Genomic DNA, 17,935 nt, shown 5'->3' on the forward strand with positions numbered 1-17,935 from the left:
ATATTAAAATAAAAACGATTGGTTTACATAAAGTCTAAGTTATGCATAACTTTTTAGGCACTGATAGGTTTTTTATTAATTTCTTTTTTTTTTCAGTGCAATTATATATGGGCAGCAGCTACAATCATAACTAACAACTACATCACTAATCCGCTTAAACAAGTGCTAAGTTTAAATTCCGCTTTGTGCATGCAACAAGCCAACATTTAGCTAGCAACAAACCCTTAAATAAAACTCAGATACACGACAAATTAGTCCTTAGCCTCACGAACTTAAAAATACCTTAAAAAAACCAAAAAAACCAAAAAAAAAAAAAAAAAAACACAAACATGTTGAGCACCATATCCCTATTATGAGGATGTGATACTTGCATTGCGCTCATCTCTCTCTCTCCCATTCTTTTAAGTGTTAATACACTAAATCCCCATTTTTCACAAACGCAACAACAAAAATAAGCGGACACAACAATGGGTACAATTTATTGACCACCATACTAAAACTTGTAGAAACTAACATTTGTATCCAAACTTATATATGGGCATAAAAATGTTTTGAATGTCATCCTTCTTGCTATCCACATGATTCACTATTGATGTGGATCCACTTTTGCAATAAATTTAGTATGCCTTTGTATGTCTTAAACAGAAAACAATGGGTAAGGTACTCTTTTTTTCTCTTAAAGTTTGAGACAAATGTCAATTTTGTCCTGAACTTTGAAGAAAACTTCCAAAATTTAACAATAAAACAACATGAATCCACTTAAAACTTTTTGAGAAGAAATTGACACTCGACCCAAACATTAGAGACTAAATCAGTACTTAAGCCTTGAAACATTTTATTTGCAGCATTAGAGCGAGGAAACAGCGATTGCATAGTGTGCCAAACTTAGTTCAATTAGCTTATGCCAAGATTTTTCATTTGTTCATTCTGTGTATGAAAACCAAAGCCTGAATTCCAAATCAGCCAGTAGCCTAACCTTTTTTCCATTTTATTTATAAATCAGTCTCTAGATTCATCTACTTCCCAATCCACTATTGCCAAAGTATGGCGGCCACCACAAGCAACGAGTTTCGCAATCCATTGTCCCTCAACCACATCGTCATTGGAACTCTGAGGAGGAGGAATGTTGATAGGTACCTCCATTGGCTGACCGGTAGTAACTTTCCTCCCATATCCAAGGCGGCCGTGGTCACCTCTACCAAACTGCCAATAGGTTAAAGCCCATTAACATTAGGACTTAAGCTTTCGAATGTAGCATAATTATCTTCCAGTGAAATTGAATTTCGACAGAAATAAGGCTTACAATCAAGGTAGTGAAGCCGTGATTTGGGTACACTATCATTTTGTCAAATTATGGAAAGACAATTAAGATGGTATTAAACGAATACTTACCGAAAATATGCGTCCATCCCGAGTTAATGCAACCGAATGAGTACCTCCACAGGACACCTGACCAAAACCAAGAAACTTCTAAAACTAATGTTTTAATTTGATTAATCCTTTTTATAAAAATTTTAATAGCTGCTTCTATTATTCCATTTTGTTCTTTTGTTTCCTATTCACATGGCAGAAATCATGTTGTAAGAGAGAACATATTCATTTTCCAAAAGGTTCATATATTACAAACAACATAAAAAATTTACAGCCTCAAAATTCAAACAGATGGACAAATACACAAAAATCAAATTATGTAGGTAATCGACTCCTGGTGTACAGGATTGAATTATGTGCCTGGATTTGATCCTCTTGGATTTCTACAAATTCGAATAGCTTTTCTTTCCTAGTTATAGCGATTTTATACTATGTCAGATTTCAAGAGGAGTTTATTTTCCTTCTATTGTTAAAAAATAAGATTATTTACAACTGTAGACCTATCTCTATATATGATATTGTTCATAGTTTATGATGACAATTATGATGACATTGTCATCATAAGTGATCATTATAAGAAAATTGAACTCCTAAAGAAGCTACTTTCTAAGGATTTGAAATTAAAGACCTTGGAAAACTCAAGTACTTCTTAGGTATAAGTAGCCCCACTGAAGTAATGGAATCCAAGTACTTATTGAACGCAACAGGAATCTAGGGTGTAATTGTGTAAACCAGCTAACAACCAAATGACGGCTACAAGGAAAGCGGGAGTGCAGGAACGAAGTAGAAAACTGAAGGAAGTGTGGCAAGTCATCATATTACAAAGTCCACTAAAAAAGCCACGAGGTCAGTCAATCAAATTCTTTATTACCAGAAAGGAACAAAGAGATCCCTATTTTGCAAATAATAATAATAATATTAAATAAATAAGAATATATACACACACATACACATACATACAGAACAGGCAGGGTCTGTGACTGATTAAAAGTTTGCTACTAGATATTGCTCTAAGGGGAGTTCTAGTAATACAGTTCGGAATTAATGGAGTAAATTGTATTCCATGATTTGATCCAATTTGAATTTTAAGGGTTGGGGTAGGCTTTCTCTCCTAGTTTATAGAGATTTTACACCCGAGTTAGCATCCACCAGGTGGTTACTTTCCGCCTATTGTAAAGGAATAAGATGTATCATGTATGACTGTAGACTATCTTTATACATACAGAATCAATGAGTAATTGTGACCGTTTGACTATTGTTGTTAGTTTTGTCTCCTAGACACCATCAGTTCCCCATCCTTCAGAAAAAGAAATCCAAAGAAAACATGGTATATAGATTGCATAGATAGTACCTGAATTATATCTTCCCCGGCTAAAAGTTGAACCTTCTGGGGTAGCATTTTACTGCTCTTGTCACTATCACCAAATCCAAGCCTGCCATGTTCCCCCCTTCCCCAGCCATATACCTGGAATGGAAAGAGGAATACATACAACTTTTTAGCTAACTCTGAAAAATGTAGCTAGTTCAAAACAATAATAGAAAATCTTTGGCATTTCTGATCCCATGCATACTCTAAGAAATACAGTTATACAGTTATCTTCATCGACTGCTTACAACCCATTCTTTTATGAGACTATTTGCATGTTTTATCAAGACTGGATAAACTAATACAGTACCACACAACATGATTTATCAATAGTTTGGTAATATTGCAATTAAGATATTCTATAAGCTTGTCAAATAAACGTTCCTTTGACAAATGTCAGATAAGTAACTCAGGTTTCAAGATGAAGGATTACCCCTTATTAGCCTTAGAAAAATAGTGTATTTTTTATTCCTACTATAGCAACTAATTTTTAGAAAAAGAAAGAGGAAAATCAAACAAATTAAAAAAGTATTAAACACGGTATAAATATTTTATGAAGGATTTACTGATATTCAAATATTAGAACTCAGATAAACTGTAATGTCTACCTCTCCCTCATCTGTCAATGCAGTAGAATGCCATCCACCAGCTGCAATATCTACCTACAATTCCAAACAGATTAAGAAAAAAATCAAATTAAGTCGAAGTTATTTCTCCTTAAAAAGAAAAAAAAAAGAACTATGACACTCATATTCATCAAACCATTCAATCATTACAACATTATACTTTGATTGCTCTAAGAGTCCAGGCCTATATATATATACACACATATATCAAAATAGACCAGAAGCCACTAAAAACGGGGATGTAAAGTCCAGCTATTAATGTGGAGAGAGCTATTTCTATGATGGGCTTGTCCCCAAAAATCCAAACACTAGATTGGCAATCCATTTTGGCCGTCATTAACAAGATACAACAACAACAACAACAACAAAGCCTTGTCCCACTAAGTGGGGTCGGCTACATGAATCAAACGACGTCATTATGTTCTATCATATATCATGTCTACAAAGAGACCGTTTATATGTAGATCTCGTTTGACCACCTCATGGATGGTCTTCTTAGGTCTTCCTCTGCCTTTCGCCCTTTGTCCCTCTTCCATCTCATCCACCCCCCTGACTGGATGTTCTATCGGTCTTCTTCTCACATGTCCAAACCACCTGAGACGCGATTCAACCATCTTTTCCACAATGGGTGCTACTCCAACTCTCTCCCTTATATCTTCATTCCTTATTTTATCCAATCGCGTATGACCACTCATCCATCTCAACATCTTCATCTCTACCACACTCAGCTTATGTTCGTGCTCCCCTTTAGCCGCCCAACACTCCGTACCATACAGCATAGCCGGTCTTATAGCGGTGCGATAGAATTTACCTTTAAGTTTTAAAGGCACTTTTTTGTCGCATATAAAACCAGATGCACTCCGCCATTTTGACCAACCTGCTTGGATCCTATGATTTACATCTTGTTCAATCTCTCCATTATCCTGAATGATGCACCTAAGATACTTAAAATTTTTAACTTTTCGTAGGATGTTTTCTCCAATCTTCACCTCTATATTGGGATTTTCCCTTCTCAGACTGAACTTACATTCCATATATTCCGTCTTGCTACGGTTTATGCGCAGACCATACACTTCTAGAGCTTCTCTCCATAACTCCAACTTCTTATTTAGGTCTTCCCTTGACTCTCCCATAAAGACAATATCATCGGCAAAAAGCATGCACCATGGCACAGGTTCTTGGATGTGCTCTGTGAGTACTTCCAAGACTAATGTGAAAAGGTATGGACTTAAGGATGATCCCTGGTGTAATCCTATACCAATAGGGAATTCCTCTGTCACACCACCTTGAGTCTTCACACTAGTTGTGGCCCCATCATACATGTCTTTAATTGCCCGAATATATGCGATCCTTACTCTCCTCTTTTCTAAAACTTTCCATAAGACCTCCCTTGGTACCCTATCATACGCTTTTTCCAAATCAATAAACATCATATGTAGATCCCTTTTATTAACAAGATACATCTAATTATTTTACTTTTCACAGCTATGTCTCTATATTTTGACTTTTCTTTAAAGCATTCTGTTCAAATTTTCAACAACTAATCCTTAAAAAAAGTAGTCATACCACTGGCATTTAACCATTCAAATGAATTTGGATATCTAAGATTAAAATGAAGTTATTTGTAAACAAAGCTAGTGCTCAATAGATCTACTGATATGTCATATGTTTTACTTGTTTATAACCATGAAATCCTCATTTCCCTCTTTAATCTTGACCTCAGCTAATTATTCATAACCATATGGTATTGGTGAGCTGTCATTCGTTCCTATATTACTATGTTTGATGCCATATTGGTTAATTCTTGGTCATATTTTGTCCATAGTAAACAGCTGAAAAATAATAAACCACAAAAGAACCTCTTTTTTTTTACATACATCTTGTCATAGCAGAAAAAAAAAAGATCATCAAATGGAATTTACTGTCATGAACATATAATACCAACACAAAAGAAGACATGTATCAAAATACCTAAACAGAATGAGCAGGCTATCGGATGATATAACAGTTTCTGAGAATACAACCCTCTAAAGATTAGTTTATTATCTTCTGCTCAGACATTACAAGAATGCATTCTAGTGTCTCTTCAAAAATTAATAGAACAATTCCATAAACCATCTCGGATTTTTAAATTCAAGTTCAAGCATAAACTCTGTCGGGTAGTAACAGAAAAAATTATTATCCAGCCTTAAGATATAAAAGAAACTGGAATAAACAACATACAGAATGATACCAACCAGATTAAGTCCAGAAAGCCCCTGGACAGGAATAGGTTGTGACCTTGGCTGGGTATCTCCAGTTCCAAGTTGTCCATATTCATTATTACCCCATGCCCATAAAGTTCCATCCTCTTGAAGAGCTAGATTATGAAATGCCCCGACCGCAATGTGCCTCACATTTTCTAGACCTTGTACCCGAACAGGGACTGAGATCTGTTTTCTATAGGACGAATAAAAATATTTAGAAGGTAGCAGTCATTAGAAAGTATTTGATTATCTAAGAGAAACATTGAGATTAATATGTAAATCAGTTTCATACTTAAAACAAAATATAAAAGTAGTCATTCAAGCTCAACTAGTTTTTACATGTCACCAGGAGGCCATGGTTGACCCCATGTCCAAACATGACCTTCACGTGTAAGTACCACTGAGTGAGTTCCTCCTGCAGCAACCTACATCTCAAACAATTAGAAAACACGAAATAGCAATATAACATAAGTAGAAATGCCAAATACACAGATTATTTGGTTGTTCTCATTAAGATAGTAATGTGGAAATTCCAACACAATCAACAATTTGAGGACTATATCGACACACAACAGAAAACAATAAGATGCGCTAGGGTGGTATTTTGATCACTTAGGCTAAAATTGAGTGATAGTGCACAATGTATAGAATAAACAAATTAATAACGAGATTTTTCATATTTCTAGAGATAAAACCTATCATACCATTGAAAATAAGGTGAGCTGATAGGCTATAAACCACTTGTTCTAGCACTGCATATCAACATAAATGAGTTACCTGGCGAACAACAAGCTTATGAGCACAACGTTGGGGGATCACTATATCTCTCCTCAAAGGTCTACCAGTGTCATCCTTGCGCTCAGGTTCTTCACCACACTGTCCATATTCATTTCCACCTGAAAACAATTGGATTTTCTCTTTAGATTTATCCCATGCTTTAAACTATTTACGCACATTAATTTTGTCTGAAAATCCGTCCAAGTCACGAACAGACAAGAACAAACATTAAAAACAAGAAATAAAATGCAAAATATAATACAGAGAGAAACAGAGGTATGCTATCCAAGTACACCCTACAACCATTTGATTAACATTTCCTCTTTCTGCAACGCAAAATCCGAGAGAATCGCCATAATCACAATCCACTATATATTTCTTGTATGAAGCAAGTATGAAAACCAAAAGATCAAACGCAAAGATCAAAACTTTGTAAGAAATACCCCATGCATAAGCTCTGCCTTGATCATCAACAGCCAAACAGTGCCATCCACCAATAGCAGCCTACAAAGAAAGAACACAAATTTAAACCAAAACCCAATATCTTGGTCATCAATTCATGGTGACTACTTTCCGAAGATGTTAGTAGAGAACGTCAGACAGCAATTTAGTCAAACATGCCAAACCATCTATCCATTCTCACCTATCATCTCAATTCATACATGGCAAATACAAAAACAACTCAGCAAAACAAAATTATAGAAGCATCATACTAACTAAAGCTATCATCATTTCATCAGAAGCAGAATCAGCAGGGTACCTGAACAATTTTAACATTGGCGAGTGCCTTGACCTGGCTAGGAATGTTCTCGGTCTTGGTCTCAGGAGGGTGTCCAAGTGTTCCCCTTTGGTTCCAACCCCATGTGAACAACTACAAATCCCAAAAGAATAAATAACAATGATTCAATGCCAGAAAAGGAAAGAGCGTTAGGAAGAGAAATGCGGAAACCTTGCCGTCGTCGCAGATGGCGAGGGAGTTTCTGCTGCCGGCGACGACGGAGCGGACTCGTTGGTGGTCGAGGGCTTTGACGACGCAGACCCACTCCTTCTCCTCGTTGTTGCCGATTCCTAATTGACCGTCTTCTCCAGAGCCCCAAGCAATGATGTGGGAATTGGAATCCATTGGAGTGCTTGATGTTGAAGCAGGAAATGGAATGTTGACTCTTCAGTCTTCGGTGCTGAGTAGTGAGTAGTAGTAGGGTTTAATCAAACATTTGCACAAATTAGCAGAAATTGCAAAACGGGGGGTTTGAATTCTAAAAAATTGCGCATATGATCTCATCATGGTTAATTACTTGGTGTCTTTGGCAAAAGTACGCTTTGGGTGAGAAAAAATACGTTTAAATTCTTTGAAAGTGTTATGAAAAGCACCGATGTGATGTCCATTAATATTATGAGTGACTTAGATTTTTCATGAAAGAATATTCATGTTATCAAAAAAGAATTTATATGTAATAAAGGTTGAAAATATGAACTATATTTATGTATAAATAGGGGTATGATACGAGATAATATATACAGTAATAACAATTAATAATAATATTCTTTCTCTCTTTATACTTTTCTCTCTCTTTGCATACAATACTCTATATGTACTAACTAATATAATAAGAATATAATTTAGTTATTGGTATTTATATTTTTTATTTATTTATTTTATAACACGTTATCAGCACGAGACTCTGATCAAATTTTTAGGAAGACTCAGGTAACAAATTTTCATTATGTCGAATCTTTCTCATCTTGAATTAAATGCTCTTGATATATCTGGAAACAATTATTTATCATGAATATTAGATGCTAAAATTCATCTTGATTCAATGGATCTTAGAAATACCATTAAGGCTGAAAATAATACATCTCAGAAGGATAAAACCAAAGTCACGATTTTTCTTCGTCGTTGTCTTGACGAATGATTAAAAAATGAATATCTCACATTAAAAGATCTTGCAAATCTTTGGAAAGACCTTGAAGAAAGGTATAATCATCAAAAGACGGCGATACTTCCTCAAGCCCAATATAAATGGACGCACTTGCGTCTACACGATTTTAAATCCATAAATGAATATAATTCGGCAATGTTTCGAATCACCTCATGAATGAAATTATGTGGGAAAAAGATATCTGATAATGATATGTTAGAGAAAATTTTCTCAACATTTCATGCTTCGAATGTGCTCCTGCAGCAGCAGTATCGAGAAAAAGGATTTAAAAATATTATGAGTTAATTTCTTGCCTTCTTGTTGCTGAACGCAACAATGAGTTGCTCTTACAGAATCACGAAGCGCGCCCAACTGGCGCAACCCCATTTCCTGAAGTAAATGCGGCAAATCATTACCTTAAAGAGGCAAATGGCAAGGTTTTGGCAACAAGAAAAATTATGGAAGGAAAATGAATTATGTTCAAAAGAGAGGATCTCACCAAAAGTGGGATAAGAAAGAAATATTAGGCAAAATAAATCAACAGAGGATAAGTGTTTCCGTTGTGGTGAAAATGGTCATTGGTCGCGTACCTGTCGTACACCAAGGCACCTAGTCGATCTTTATCAAGCATCTTTGAAAAATGACGACAAAGGAAAGGGAACGAATTTTGTTTCAAATGATGCTGAAAATTCCACCACTTATTATGATGTATTTGATTTCTTTGAGGACCTTGAAGGAAATATTGGTCATTTAATCAATGATGGAATAGTTTAATATGTGGGATTGTTAAGTATCCATGTAAATAAATAATGTAAAGAACTTATTATTAAGTTTTATTTTCTATGTATTTAAGTTTCAAATATGATATATATAAATAATGAAATATTAATTTTTATGAATTTTGAAATCATTAAATGTATCAAGTTTTAAAATAAAATTTTAGTATATGACATTATTTTTATGTACAGTGTTTCTTAGAAAAATCATTTCGATCAAGTATTCAATTTAACTGTGCATACTACTCATTTTATTATTATTATTATTTGTCTTTGAAGAAAATGGCAATGATATATAATGAAGATGTATGCGTTGCGGATAGTGCAAGTTTGCACACAATTCTCAAAAGTGATATATATTTTACCCATCTTTTGCCAAAAGAAGAATATGTTAATACTATTATTGGCTCAGGCAATGTGATTGAAGGCTCCGGAAGAGCTATAATTTTGTTTTTAGGAGGAACAAAATTCATAATAAATAATGCACTATTGTCTACCAAGTCTCTATGAAACTTGTTGAGCTTTAAAGATATTCGCCAAAATGGATATTATAAGAACCACAATTAATCGAACCGGTTAATTCAGTGGTTATAATGCCCAAATTTGATTCCGAAAAGCTAGAATGAGAATTTGAGGTTTTAAACATCATTTTTTGACTCAGTGGGTCTTTCCGAGTCAGAAAATGTATTTTCTGCAAAAAATTGTAAAAAACCACGAACCGGTTCAAGTCTTCCCGGTGCTGCTCGAGAGAAAGTGAAAACAGTCAAAAACATTAGAAAAATAGTAGAAATAGAAAATCGGGCGTTAATTTTAAAGGTTTGGCCCGAAGTTGGGTCAAACGGGCTAAAAACGCTAACAGATTGGACCGGGTCCAGGTTGGGTCCAAGTCCAACATATATAAAGGTTTATTTAATGAATCCTAACATCATAAACACACACACTTCAGAAATTGAGAAAGGGAGGAGAGGAAGAAGAAAACCCTATTCACCTCAATCTTCCCAAGCTTATATCTTGAGTTATAGAGCTCCGATTTGCGTGCCGTCAGCGGTTACGCGTTTCTTGTGAAGAGCTCTACAAAACCCATCTAAGAAACTCTAGAGGTAAGCTCGAAATCCTCCCAGTTCTTCTCTCCAAAATTTCGGGTACCTAGGATTTTTTATTAAGTGAGTTTTTGTGATTCTTGTGTTTAGGTTCACTCTAATCCTTGCTTAGCTTTGGGTTTTGACATCCAAATCTGTTGAAAAAGGTAAGAGACTTTGATCTCTTATGAACTTTTGATTTATGTTGAGCCCTAGGTTGATTTTGGTTATTTACATGTATATAGCTTGATTATTATGAGTTTTGAGCTTATTGGTGCTTGTTGGAGCTACATTGGTGATAGGATTTTGGTTGAAAGCTCATTTGGTTCATATTGGAAATCGGCCAAGGTATAGTTTCGGTTTTCTCTATGTAGTATATAATATTCATGGACACTTAGGCTAGTGACCCATAGGATAGGATTGGATTTGAATGGTTGATGAGTTGTTAGATGTTATTGTATGATGATGCTTGATGAAATGATGATTTTTTAGTTTGATATTGATGATTAAAAGTGATATGACGAGGATTATTGATTTGTGAAGTTGAGGAGTGAATTATGTTGCTAAATGTGGTATTGGTGTTGATTGATGGGTAATGTAGTTGAAAGATTGTTAATGAAGTTTGACATATGAGATATATTGATGTTGATGTGGTGGATGAGGAAAAATGTGGTGAATTTGGGGTAATATGACATAGAGGGTTGATTTTGATGAAAAGTGAAGTTTGGAATGGTTTGGTTTGACTTTGGTTGTGTTTTACAAAGCAATTGTGGAAATTGTGATTTTGGGTAAAAGATAAAATTTTATGAACTTTGTTTGATCATAACTTTTGCCTCGGTTTCAAAATTGGTTGAAATTTATTTAGAATTAAAGATCTTTGAAAACCCTTTAAATTGGTATAAAGTTTGTGAAATTTGGAATTTTTTAGAGGTCAAAAATTGGTGTTGAAAATTAGAAATTTTGCAAAGTTACAGAATTCTGAGTTTTCTGGTATGTGCGCACGCACACTCTGCGTAAATGGTGACCTGTGCGCACGCACAGACCTGTGCATCCGCACACGCAGAGGCAGGCAGTCTGCTTGCAGCGCTGGTACAGCCTGTGTGCGCGCACACCAATAGGAAAATTGTAACATGTGCGTACGCACAGACCTGTGCGCACGCACACGTTGGGGAGGCCAGTCTGCTGGGGCGCTGACACAGGTTGTGCGAGTGAACAGACCCTTTTATGTTTTGACACCTGTGCGTATGCACACCCCTGTGCGTACACACACTTTTAAAAAAATTTCCTGGGCGTGCACACGCACTCCCCTGTGCGGACGGACACGCCCTGTTTCTCAAATTTTGCTTTGTTTTCAACTATTTCACCTTCCCGACGAGGTTGTAAACTTCTATAACACCTTTTAAAGACTTTTGGACATATTTTTGGGTGTTCAAACATGGGAAATAATTTAAGGGTTTTAGACACTATTATTTGGAAAAAATTAGCAAACGGATTACTAGGTTTCTATTGTACTGGGGAAGGTTTGATGATGTGTGATGAATGGTTGATGGATGAGAGGCGAAATTAAAGAACTGAAATGTGCATGAACAGTGATTGAAAGGAGTCGAGGACTCTGCATGAAGTAATGGATTCATCTTGTACTAAAAATATTTTTGAAAACCACTGTATCAGATTTCATTGAGATTATGAGACGCTATGCGCCCGGCAGGGGTCGAGGTTAGATCCCGTCTGTCGAGGTAGCGGTGGTGGTGGTTCATCCCGCTTGCACTTAGATGTGAGGTCGGTGGCAATAGATCCTGCTCGCATTCCTTCATATCATCAGAGCGTACAGGCGCAAAACCCTAGATAGTGATCCGAGCACTATATCTCAGGGGTCCACACCATGAATCCGAAGGGCAACATCTCCATGGAAATGTGTTGGGTTGGCAGTTGAACCAACAATGTGATATCACAGCCAATAGGGCAGGTATTCATCATATGCATTTTCTACCTGTTTGTATGCTTTGCCGACTTGATATTGTTTTCCCTATCTGTTAAACATATCTAATTGTTACTTGTATTAATTGCTGTATATGCCTCTACTTGTGTTTTACTTGTATCGTATATACTTGTGCTTTGCTGGAGTTGAGGAGGTTTGGAAGGCGGTGGCGATGGGATCGCATGGCGGATCAGTTGGTGAAGGCTGTGGGACAGTAGTGTTTGATTAAAGTAGAAATTCCCTAAGATAGATTACCCTTTTATGGTACTACGGCTTAAGTTGTGTTAAGGAATTACATATTATGCTGATTTGGTTTAGAATTGCTTTAAGCTTGAATTCTTGTAACGGATATGAAGTCTAGGATTGCCTTTGGCGTCCCGGGGTCTTATATCCTACATCACTGGGAATTGTTACCATACTGAGAACCTCCGGTTCTCATACCATATTTCTATTGTGTTTTTCAGATGCAGGTCGCAACCTACCTCGGTGAGTTGTCTGGTTGGTGACAGGAGCGGAGGATCTGGATATCTTTTGGAGTCCTTTTGATTTATTATATATATATATATGTCTCTCACTTTTGTATTTTGTTTAGCCTAGAGGCTTGTATTTGAGAGAACAAAACTTATATAAGCTGTTTTTACTGTCTGGTTTCATATATGGTCTGTATCTGGCTAGTCGGCTTAAACTCTGCGAGTCGTGGCTAGCGTCTTATGATACTATACTGTTATACTATGGTGTTTTGTTATTCTATACATGTTTCTTATGCTTTAAGTCAGTAATTGCGTTAGTACGTTTTGCGCTTTTGATATCCATATTTTGAGCTATATGCTTCATCAGGCTTCTAGATATTACTAATTCCTTCTATATAATATATGTAAAAGCTTAGAACTGTCTAGATATTACTAATTCCTTCTATATAATATATGTAAAAGTTTAGAACTGTCGTAACCTTTGATTAACATTTGCTTTACGACGCGAGGTAAGGCTTAGGCTAATTAGGGTGTTACAGATATCATATTGAGACTATGAATGAGGGAAGTCATGAGTACTTATATATCACAACTCATGATTCAAATAAAAAGGTTATATTAGAAAAGTTGCCCTCACTTTCATCTGGGTTATATTATACCAAAATTAGTGCAATTGAATCACATGCCACTGTAAACCAGAAGTTTACTAGCCCAAATGAATTCATAACTTGGTACGACCGATTGGGTCATCCGGGAACAACTATGATGCGGAGAATTATTGAAAACTCCCATGGAAATTCACTAAAGAACTAGAAGATTCTTAAATCTAGTGAATTTTGTTGTGTTGCATGTTCTCAAAGGAAGTTAATTTTAAAGCCATCACCATTAAAGATTGGATTTGAGTCCCCTGAATTCCTAGAAAGGATTCAAGGTGATATATGTGGACCTATTCATCCACCATGTTGATCTTTGAGATGGTCACATGTGTGCTTATTGTCTTCTCGCAACCTGGCGTTTGCGAGATTACTGACTAAAATTATTTGATTAAAAGCACAATTTCCAGAAAATTCAATCAAAGTAATTCGTCTTGATAATGTTGGTGAATTTACTTCCCAAGCTTTTGATGCTTATTGTATGGTTAATGGAATAAGTGTTGAACATCCAGTAGCTCATGTTCACACACAAAATAGGTTAGCAGAATCACTTATTAAGCGCCTCCAATTAATTGCTATACCCTTACTTATGAGAACAAATCTTCCAACCTCGATTTGGGAGCATGTTATTTTACATGCCGCAGCACTTATTCGTTTGAGGCCAACGAGTTACCATCAATTCTCTCCTATGTAATTAGCTTTTGGCCAGCAGCAAAATATTTTCCATTTAAGAATATTCGGGTGTGCGCTATATGTTCCCATTGCACCACCTAATCGCACCAAAATGGGACTCCAAAGAAAATTGGGGATATATGTTAGATATGATTCTCCCTCTATAGTAAGGTATATTGAGATACAAATTGGGGATATATTTAAGCCCGATTTGTGGATTGTCATTTTGATGAATCAAAATTTTCAACGTTAGGGGGAGAGAATAAGCTTCCTGAAAAGGAACTTAATTGGAATGTATCATCGTTGATACATTTAGATCCTCGATCAGGGTAATGTGAACTAGAAGTTCAAAAGATTATACATTTGCAAAGAATAGCAAATGAATTGCCTGATGCATTTTCCAATACAAAGAGGATAACCAAATCTTATATACCAGTGGAAAATACCCCAATTCGAATTGATGTCCCTGTCAGACAAATAGCCACTGAAGGAAATTCACACCAGAAGCGTGGCAGGCCTGTCGGTTCCAAAGACAAAAATCCTCGAAAAAAGAAAAAAGGTCAATATTATTCCTGTTGAAAAAGACATAGAAAAGACAACTGCAGTTGTCCAAAATTCTGATATAGTTTTAACGCCAGAAGACGTTTACGTACCTGAAATTTGTGAAAATGACGAGATCTCGATAAATTATGTCTTTACAGGAGAGAAATGAGACCGAAATAAGACAATTGTCAATGAAATATTTGTAAATAATGTGGCATTAAATATCATGTATGAAAGTAAGGATCTTGAGCCAAGATCCGTCGAAGAATGTCGACAAAGGAATGATTGGCCAAAATGGAAAGAAGCCATGAAGGCTGAGTTAGACTCACTTGCAAAATGTGAAATCTTTGGACTTATAGTCCGTACACCAGAAGATGTAAAACCTGCTAGATACCGATGGGTATTTGTGAGAAAACGAAATGAGAAATATGAAGTTGTACGCTACAAAGCTCGACTTGTAGCACAAGATTTTTCACAGAGGTCCGGTATAGATTATGAAGAAACGTATTCCCCTGTAGTTGATGCGATAACATTGCGTTATTTGGATAGTTTATCTACATATCATAAACTGCATATGCATTTAATGGATATGGTAACAGCCTATTTATACGGCTCATTAGATCGGGATATCTATATAAAAGTTCCTAAAGGACTAAAGATATCTAAACCATCCAATGAATATTCACAAGGGTTATACTCAGTCAAATTGTAAAGATCTTTATACGGTCTAAAGCAATCTGGACGAATGTGGTATAATCGTCTTACTGAGTATCTGGCAAAAAATGGATTGAATAATGATGATATCTGTCCATGTGTTTTCATAAAGAAATCTGCATCTGGATTCATTATAATTGCTGTGTACGTTGATGATTTAAATATCACTGGGACTCCTAAAGAGATTCCAACAATTATAAAAATTCTAAAAGAAGAGTTTGAGATGAAAGATCTTGGAAAGACTAAATTTTGTCTCGACTTGCAGATCGAGCATACAAAAAATGGGATCTTCATTCATCAAACAACATACATAGAAAATATCTTGAAGAGATTTTATATGGATAAGTCACATCCATTAAGTACTCCTATGGTCGTAAGATCTTTAGATGTGGAAAACGATCAATTCCGTCCTAAAGAAGAGAATGAAGATATCCTTGATCCTTAAGTACCACATCTTAGTGCCATTGGAGCGCTAATGTATCTTGCTAATAATACACGACCCGACATATCATTCACGGTGAATTTACTAGCAAAGTACATTCCTCTCCAACCAAAAGACATTGGAGTGGAATCAAGCAAATCTTTCGATATCTTCAGGGAACGGTTGATATGGGATTGTCGTATCCCTATAGATCCAAGTCACAATTAGTTGGCTATGCAGATGCAGGATATTTGTCTGATCCACATAAAGGGAGATCTCAAATATGATACATGTTCACATATGGTGGAACAACTATATCATGGGGTCCACGAAGCAGACAATTGCAGCAACATCCTCTAATCATGCTGAAATATTAGCGATTCATGAAGCAAGTCGCGAGTGTTTTTAGCTCAGGAGTTTGATCCAATATATTCTGTCATTATGTGGACTAATTGATCATAAGATAGCTCCAACTGTCCTGTTTGAAGATAATACAGCATGCATTGCTCAACTTAAAGACGGATACATCAAAGGTGATAGAACAAAGCATATTTTTCCCGAATTTGGATTCTCTAAATTTTAAATTTCACTTTAGAGAGTAAAGTGTGATCTTTCACCATTTATTTCATAAGTGGGACCAAGAGTAAATATGAGAGAGAAACCATTCAATGATAGAAGATCACACTTTATCCTCTAAAGTAAAAATTCAAAATTTAGAGGATCCAAATTAATTTCTCCCAAATTCTTCTTCACTCATGATCTTCAAAATCAAGGGACAACTAATGTCCAACAGACCCGCTCAAGTAACAATCTGGCAGATTTATTCACAAAATCACTCCTAAAATCCTCATTTGAAATATTGGTACATAAGATTGGGATGCGCCGATTTCGAGACATTAAATGATGTCGACAAGAGGGGGAGACTGTACTCTTTTTTTCTTGGTCAGGTTTTTTTCCATTGGGTTTTCTTGACAAGGTTTTTAATGAGGCAATCCCCATCACAAAAGGATTTTGTACTCTTTTTCCTTCACTAAAGTTTTTCCATTGGGTTCTTCTTTAGTAAGGTTTTAACGAGGCATAATCCTAAATGGTTATCAAAGAGGAAGTGTTGTGATAAGTACGAAAGATGTGAATGCCCATTAATATAATGGGTGACTCATTTTTTTCATGAAAGAATATTCATGTTACCAAGAAAGAATTTATATTTAATAAATGTTGAAAATATGAACCCTATTTATGTATAAATAGAGAGTATGGTATGAGACAATATACACAGCAATAACAATCAATAACAATATTCTCTCTCTTTATACTCTTCTCTCTCTTTACATACGATACTACTTATATATATATATATATATATATATATATATCACTTCTATTATATCAAGATAATTATATTGGTGAACATTAATACTAGAATTTTATATTTATATTTCTTTATCTTATATTTATATCTTCCTTATTTATTTATTTTACAACACATTATCAACACGAGACTCTTTTAATTTAATTTTAAAATTAAAAATAAGTAAATAAATTAATTCAATAAAAAATTAATAAACAATAATAATATAATTTTTAAAATTAATCAACTAGTTAATTATCAAACCAAATCAACTAAAAATTAATGAGTTAGAACTATTTTAAGAATGAGAGATGAGATCTTACGAAAAATAGAGATAAAGGACAATATTTTTCACTGCGAGAATCAAAAACGGAACAGAGAATAAATCTAAGACAGAGACGGAAATTAGAGAGACATCTCCTGCTCTTCCCCTCGTTCCATTGCCATTTCTAACTGGGTTAGTAGTTTAATCGTTAGATCAAACTATTTAATTCGATAATAATTAAATAAATATATAAAATCTTAATAAAATCAAAATTTAAACAATAAAAAATATATATTATTATTAAATAGTAAAAATAATATAAATTATAATTGATTTCTTTTAGTGAAATCAAAATTTAAATATAATTATTAGCGCAATGTACTGTAATAAAAATGTTGGCGTAGTTGAAAATACAACGTTGCAAAAGCCTTGAGGTATTGCAAGTTTAAGGTTCTCGCGTTCCGGTTTTCAGTAATTTTGATTGTCATTGACGAAATTTGATCGAATTATTTGCCTGTCCAATCAAAATAATAAACCAAATTACCTGGACTATTGTTTCACTAATTTTTGGATTGAATGAGTCAGTTTAGTTCAATTTTAATAACACTGATTTTAAGAATATTCTATTTTTTATTTTGTTGAAATAAATAGCTAAAACTATTAATACAGTAATATTATTATAATATTTGAAACTAATTAGATTATATG

The 17,935-nt window shown here is 35.0% G+C and overlaps 1 protein-coding gene across 1 annotated transcript; it reads right to left on the bottom strand.

Moving 5' to 3' along the window:
* Positions 520-7,647, bottom strand: LOC107623170 (ultraviolet-B receptor UVR8). Its single transcript, XM_016325338.2, has 10 exons — positions 7,336-7,647; positions 7,147-7,257; positions 6,830-6,890; positions 6,387-6,505; positions 5,949-6,034; positions 5,601-5,802; positions 3,346-3,399; positions 2,723-2,836; positions 1,393-1,449; positions 520-1,203 (listed from the first exon to the last, which is right to left on the bottom strand). Exons 1-10 carry the CDS (start codon positions 7,507-7,509, stop codon positions 1,000-1,002), a joined length of 1,182 nt encoding a protein of 393 aa, XP_016180824.1. The 5' UTR covers positions 7,510-7,647; the 3' UTR covers positions 520-999.

The sequence above is a fragment of the Arachis ipaensis genome, chromosome B10 (assembly GCF_000816755.2).
Source record: "Arachis ipaensis cultivar K30076 chromosome B10, Araip1.1, whole genome shotgun sequence".
Lineage (NCBI taxonomy): Eukaryota > Viridiplantae > Streptophyta > Magnoliopsida > Fabales > Fabaceae > Arachis > Arachis ipaensis.

What these genes read in the sequence shown, in the direction of transcription:
- LOC107623170 (XM_016325338.2), bottom strand. Translation starts at nt 7,509, where the DNA reads ATGGATTCCAATTCCCACATCATTGCTTGGGGCTCTGGAGAAGACGGT. An exon ending in ATAAGCTTGTTGTTCGCCAG is followed by an intron (nt 6,035 to 6,386) that starts GTAACTCATTTA and finishes TTTGAGATGTAG; the next exon opens with GTTGCTGCAGGAGGAACTCA. An exon ending in CATTGACAGATGAGGGAGAG is followed by an intron (nt 2,837 to 3,345) that starts GTAGACATTACA and finishes TTTCCATTCCAG; the next exon opens with GTATATGGCTGGGGAAGGGG.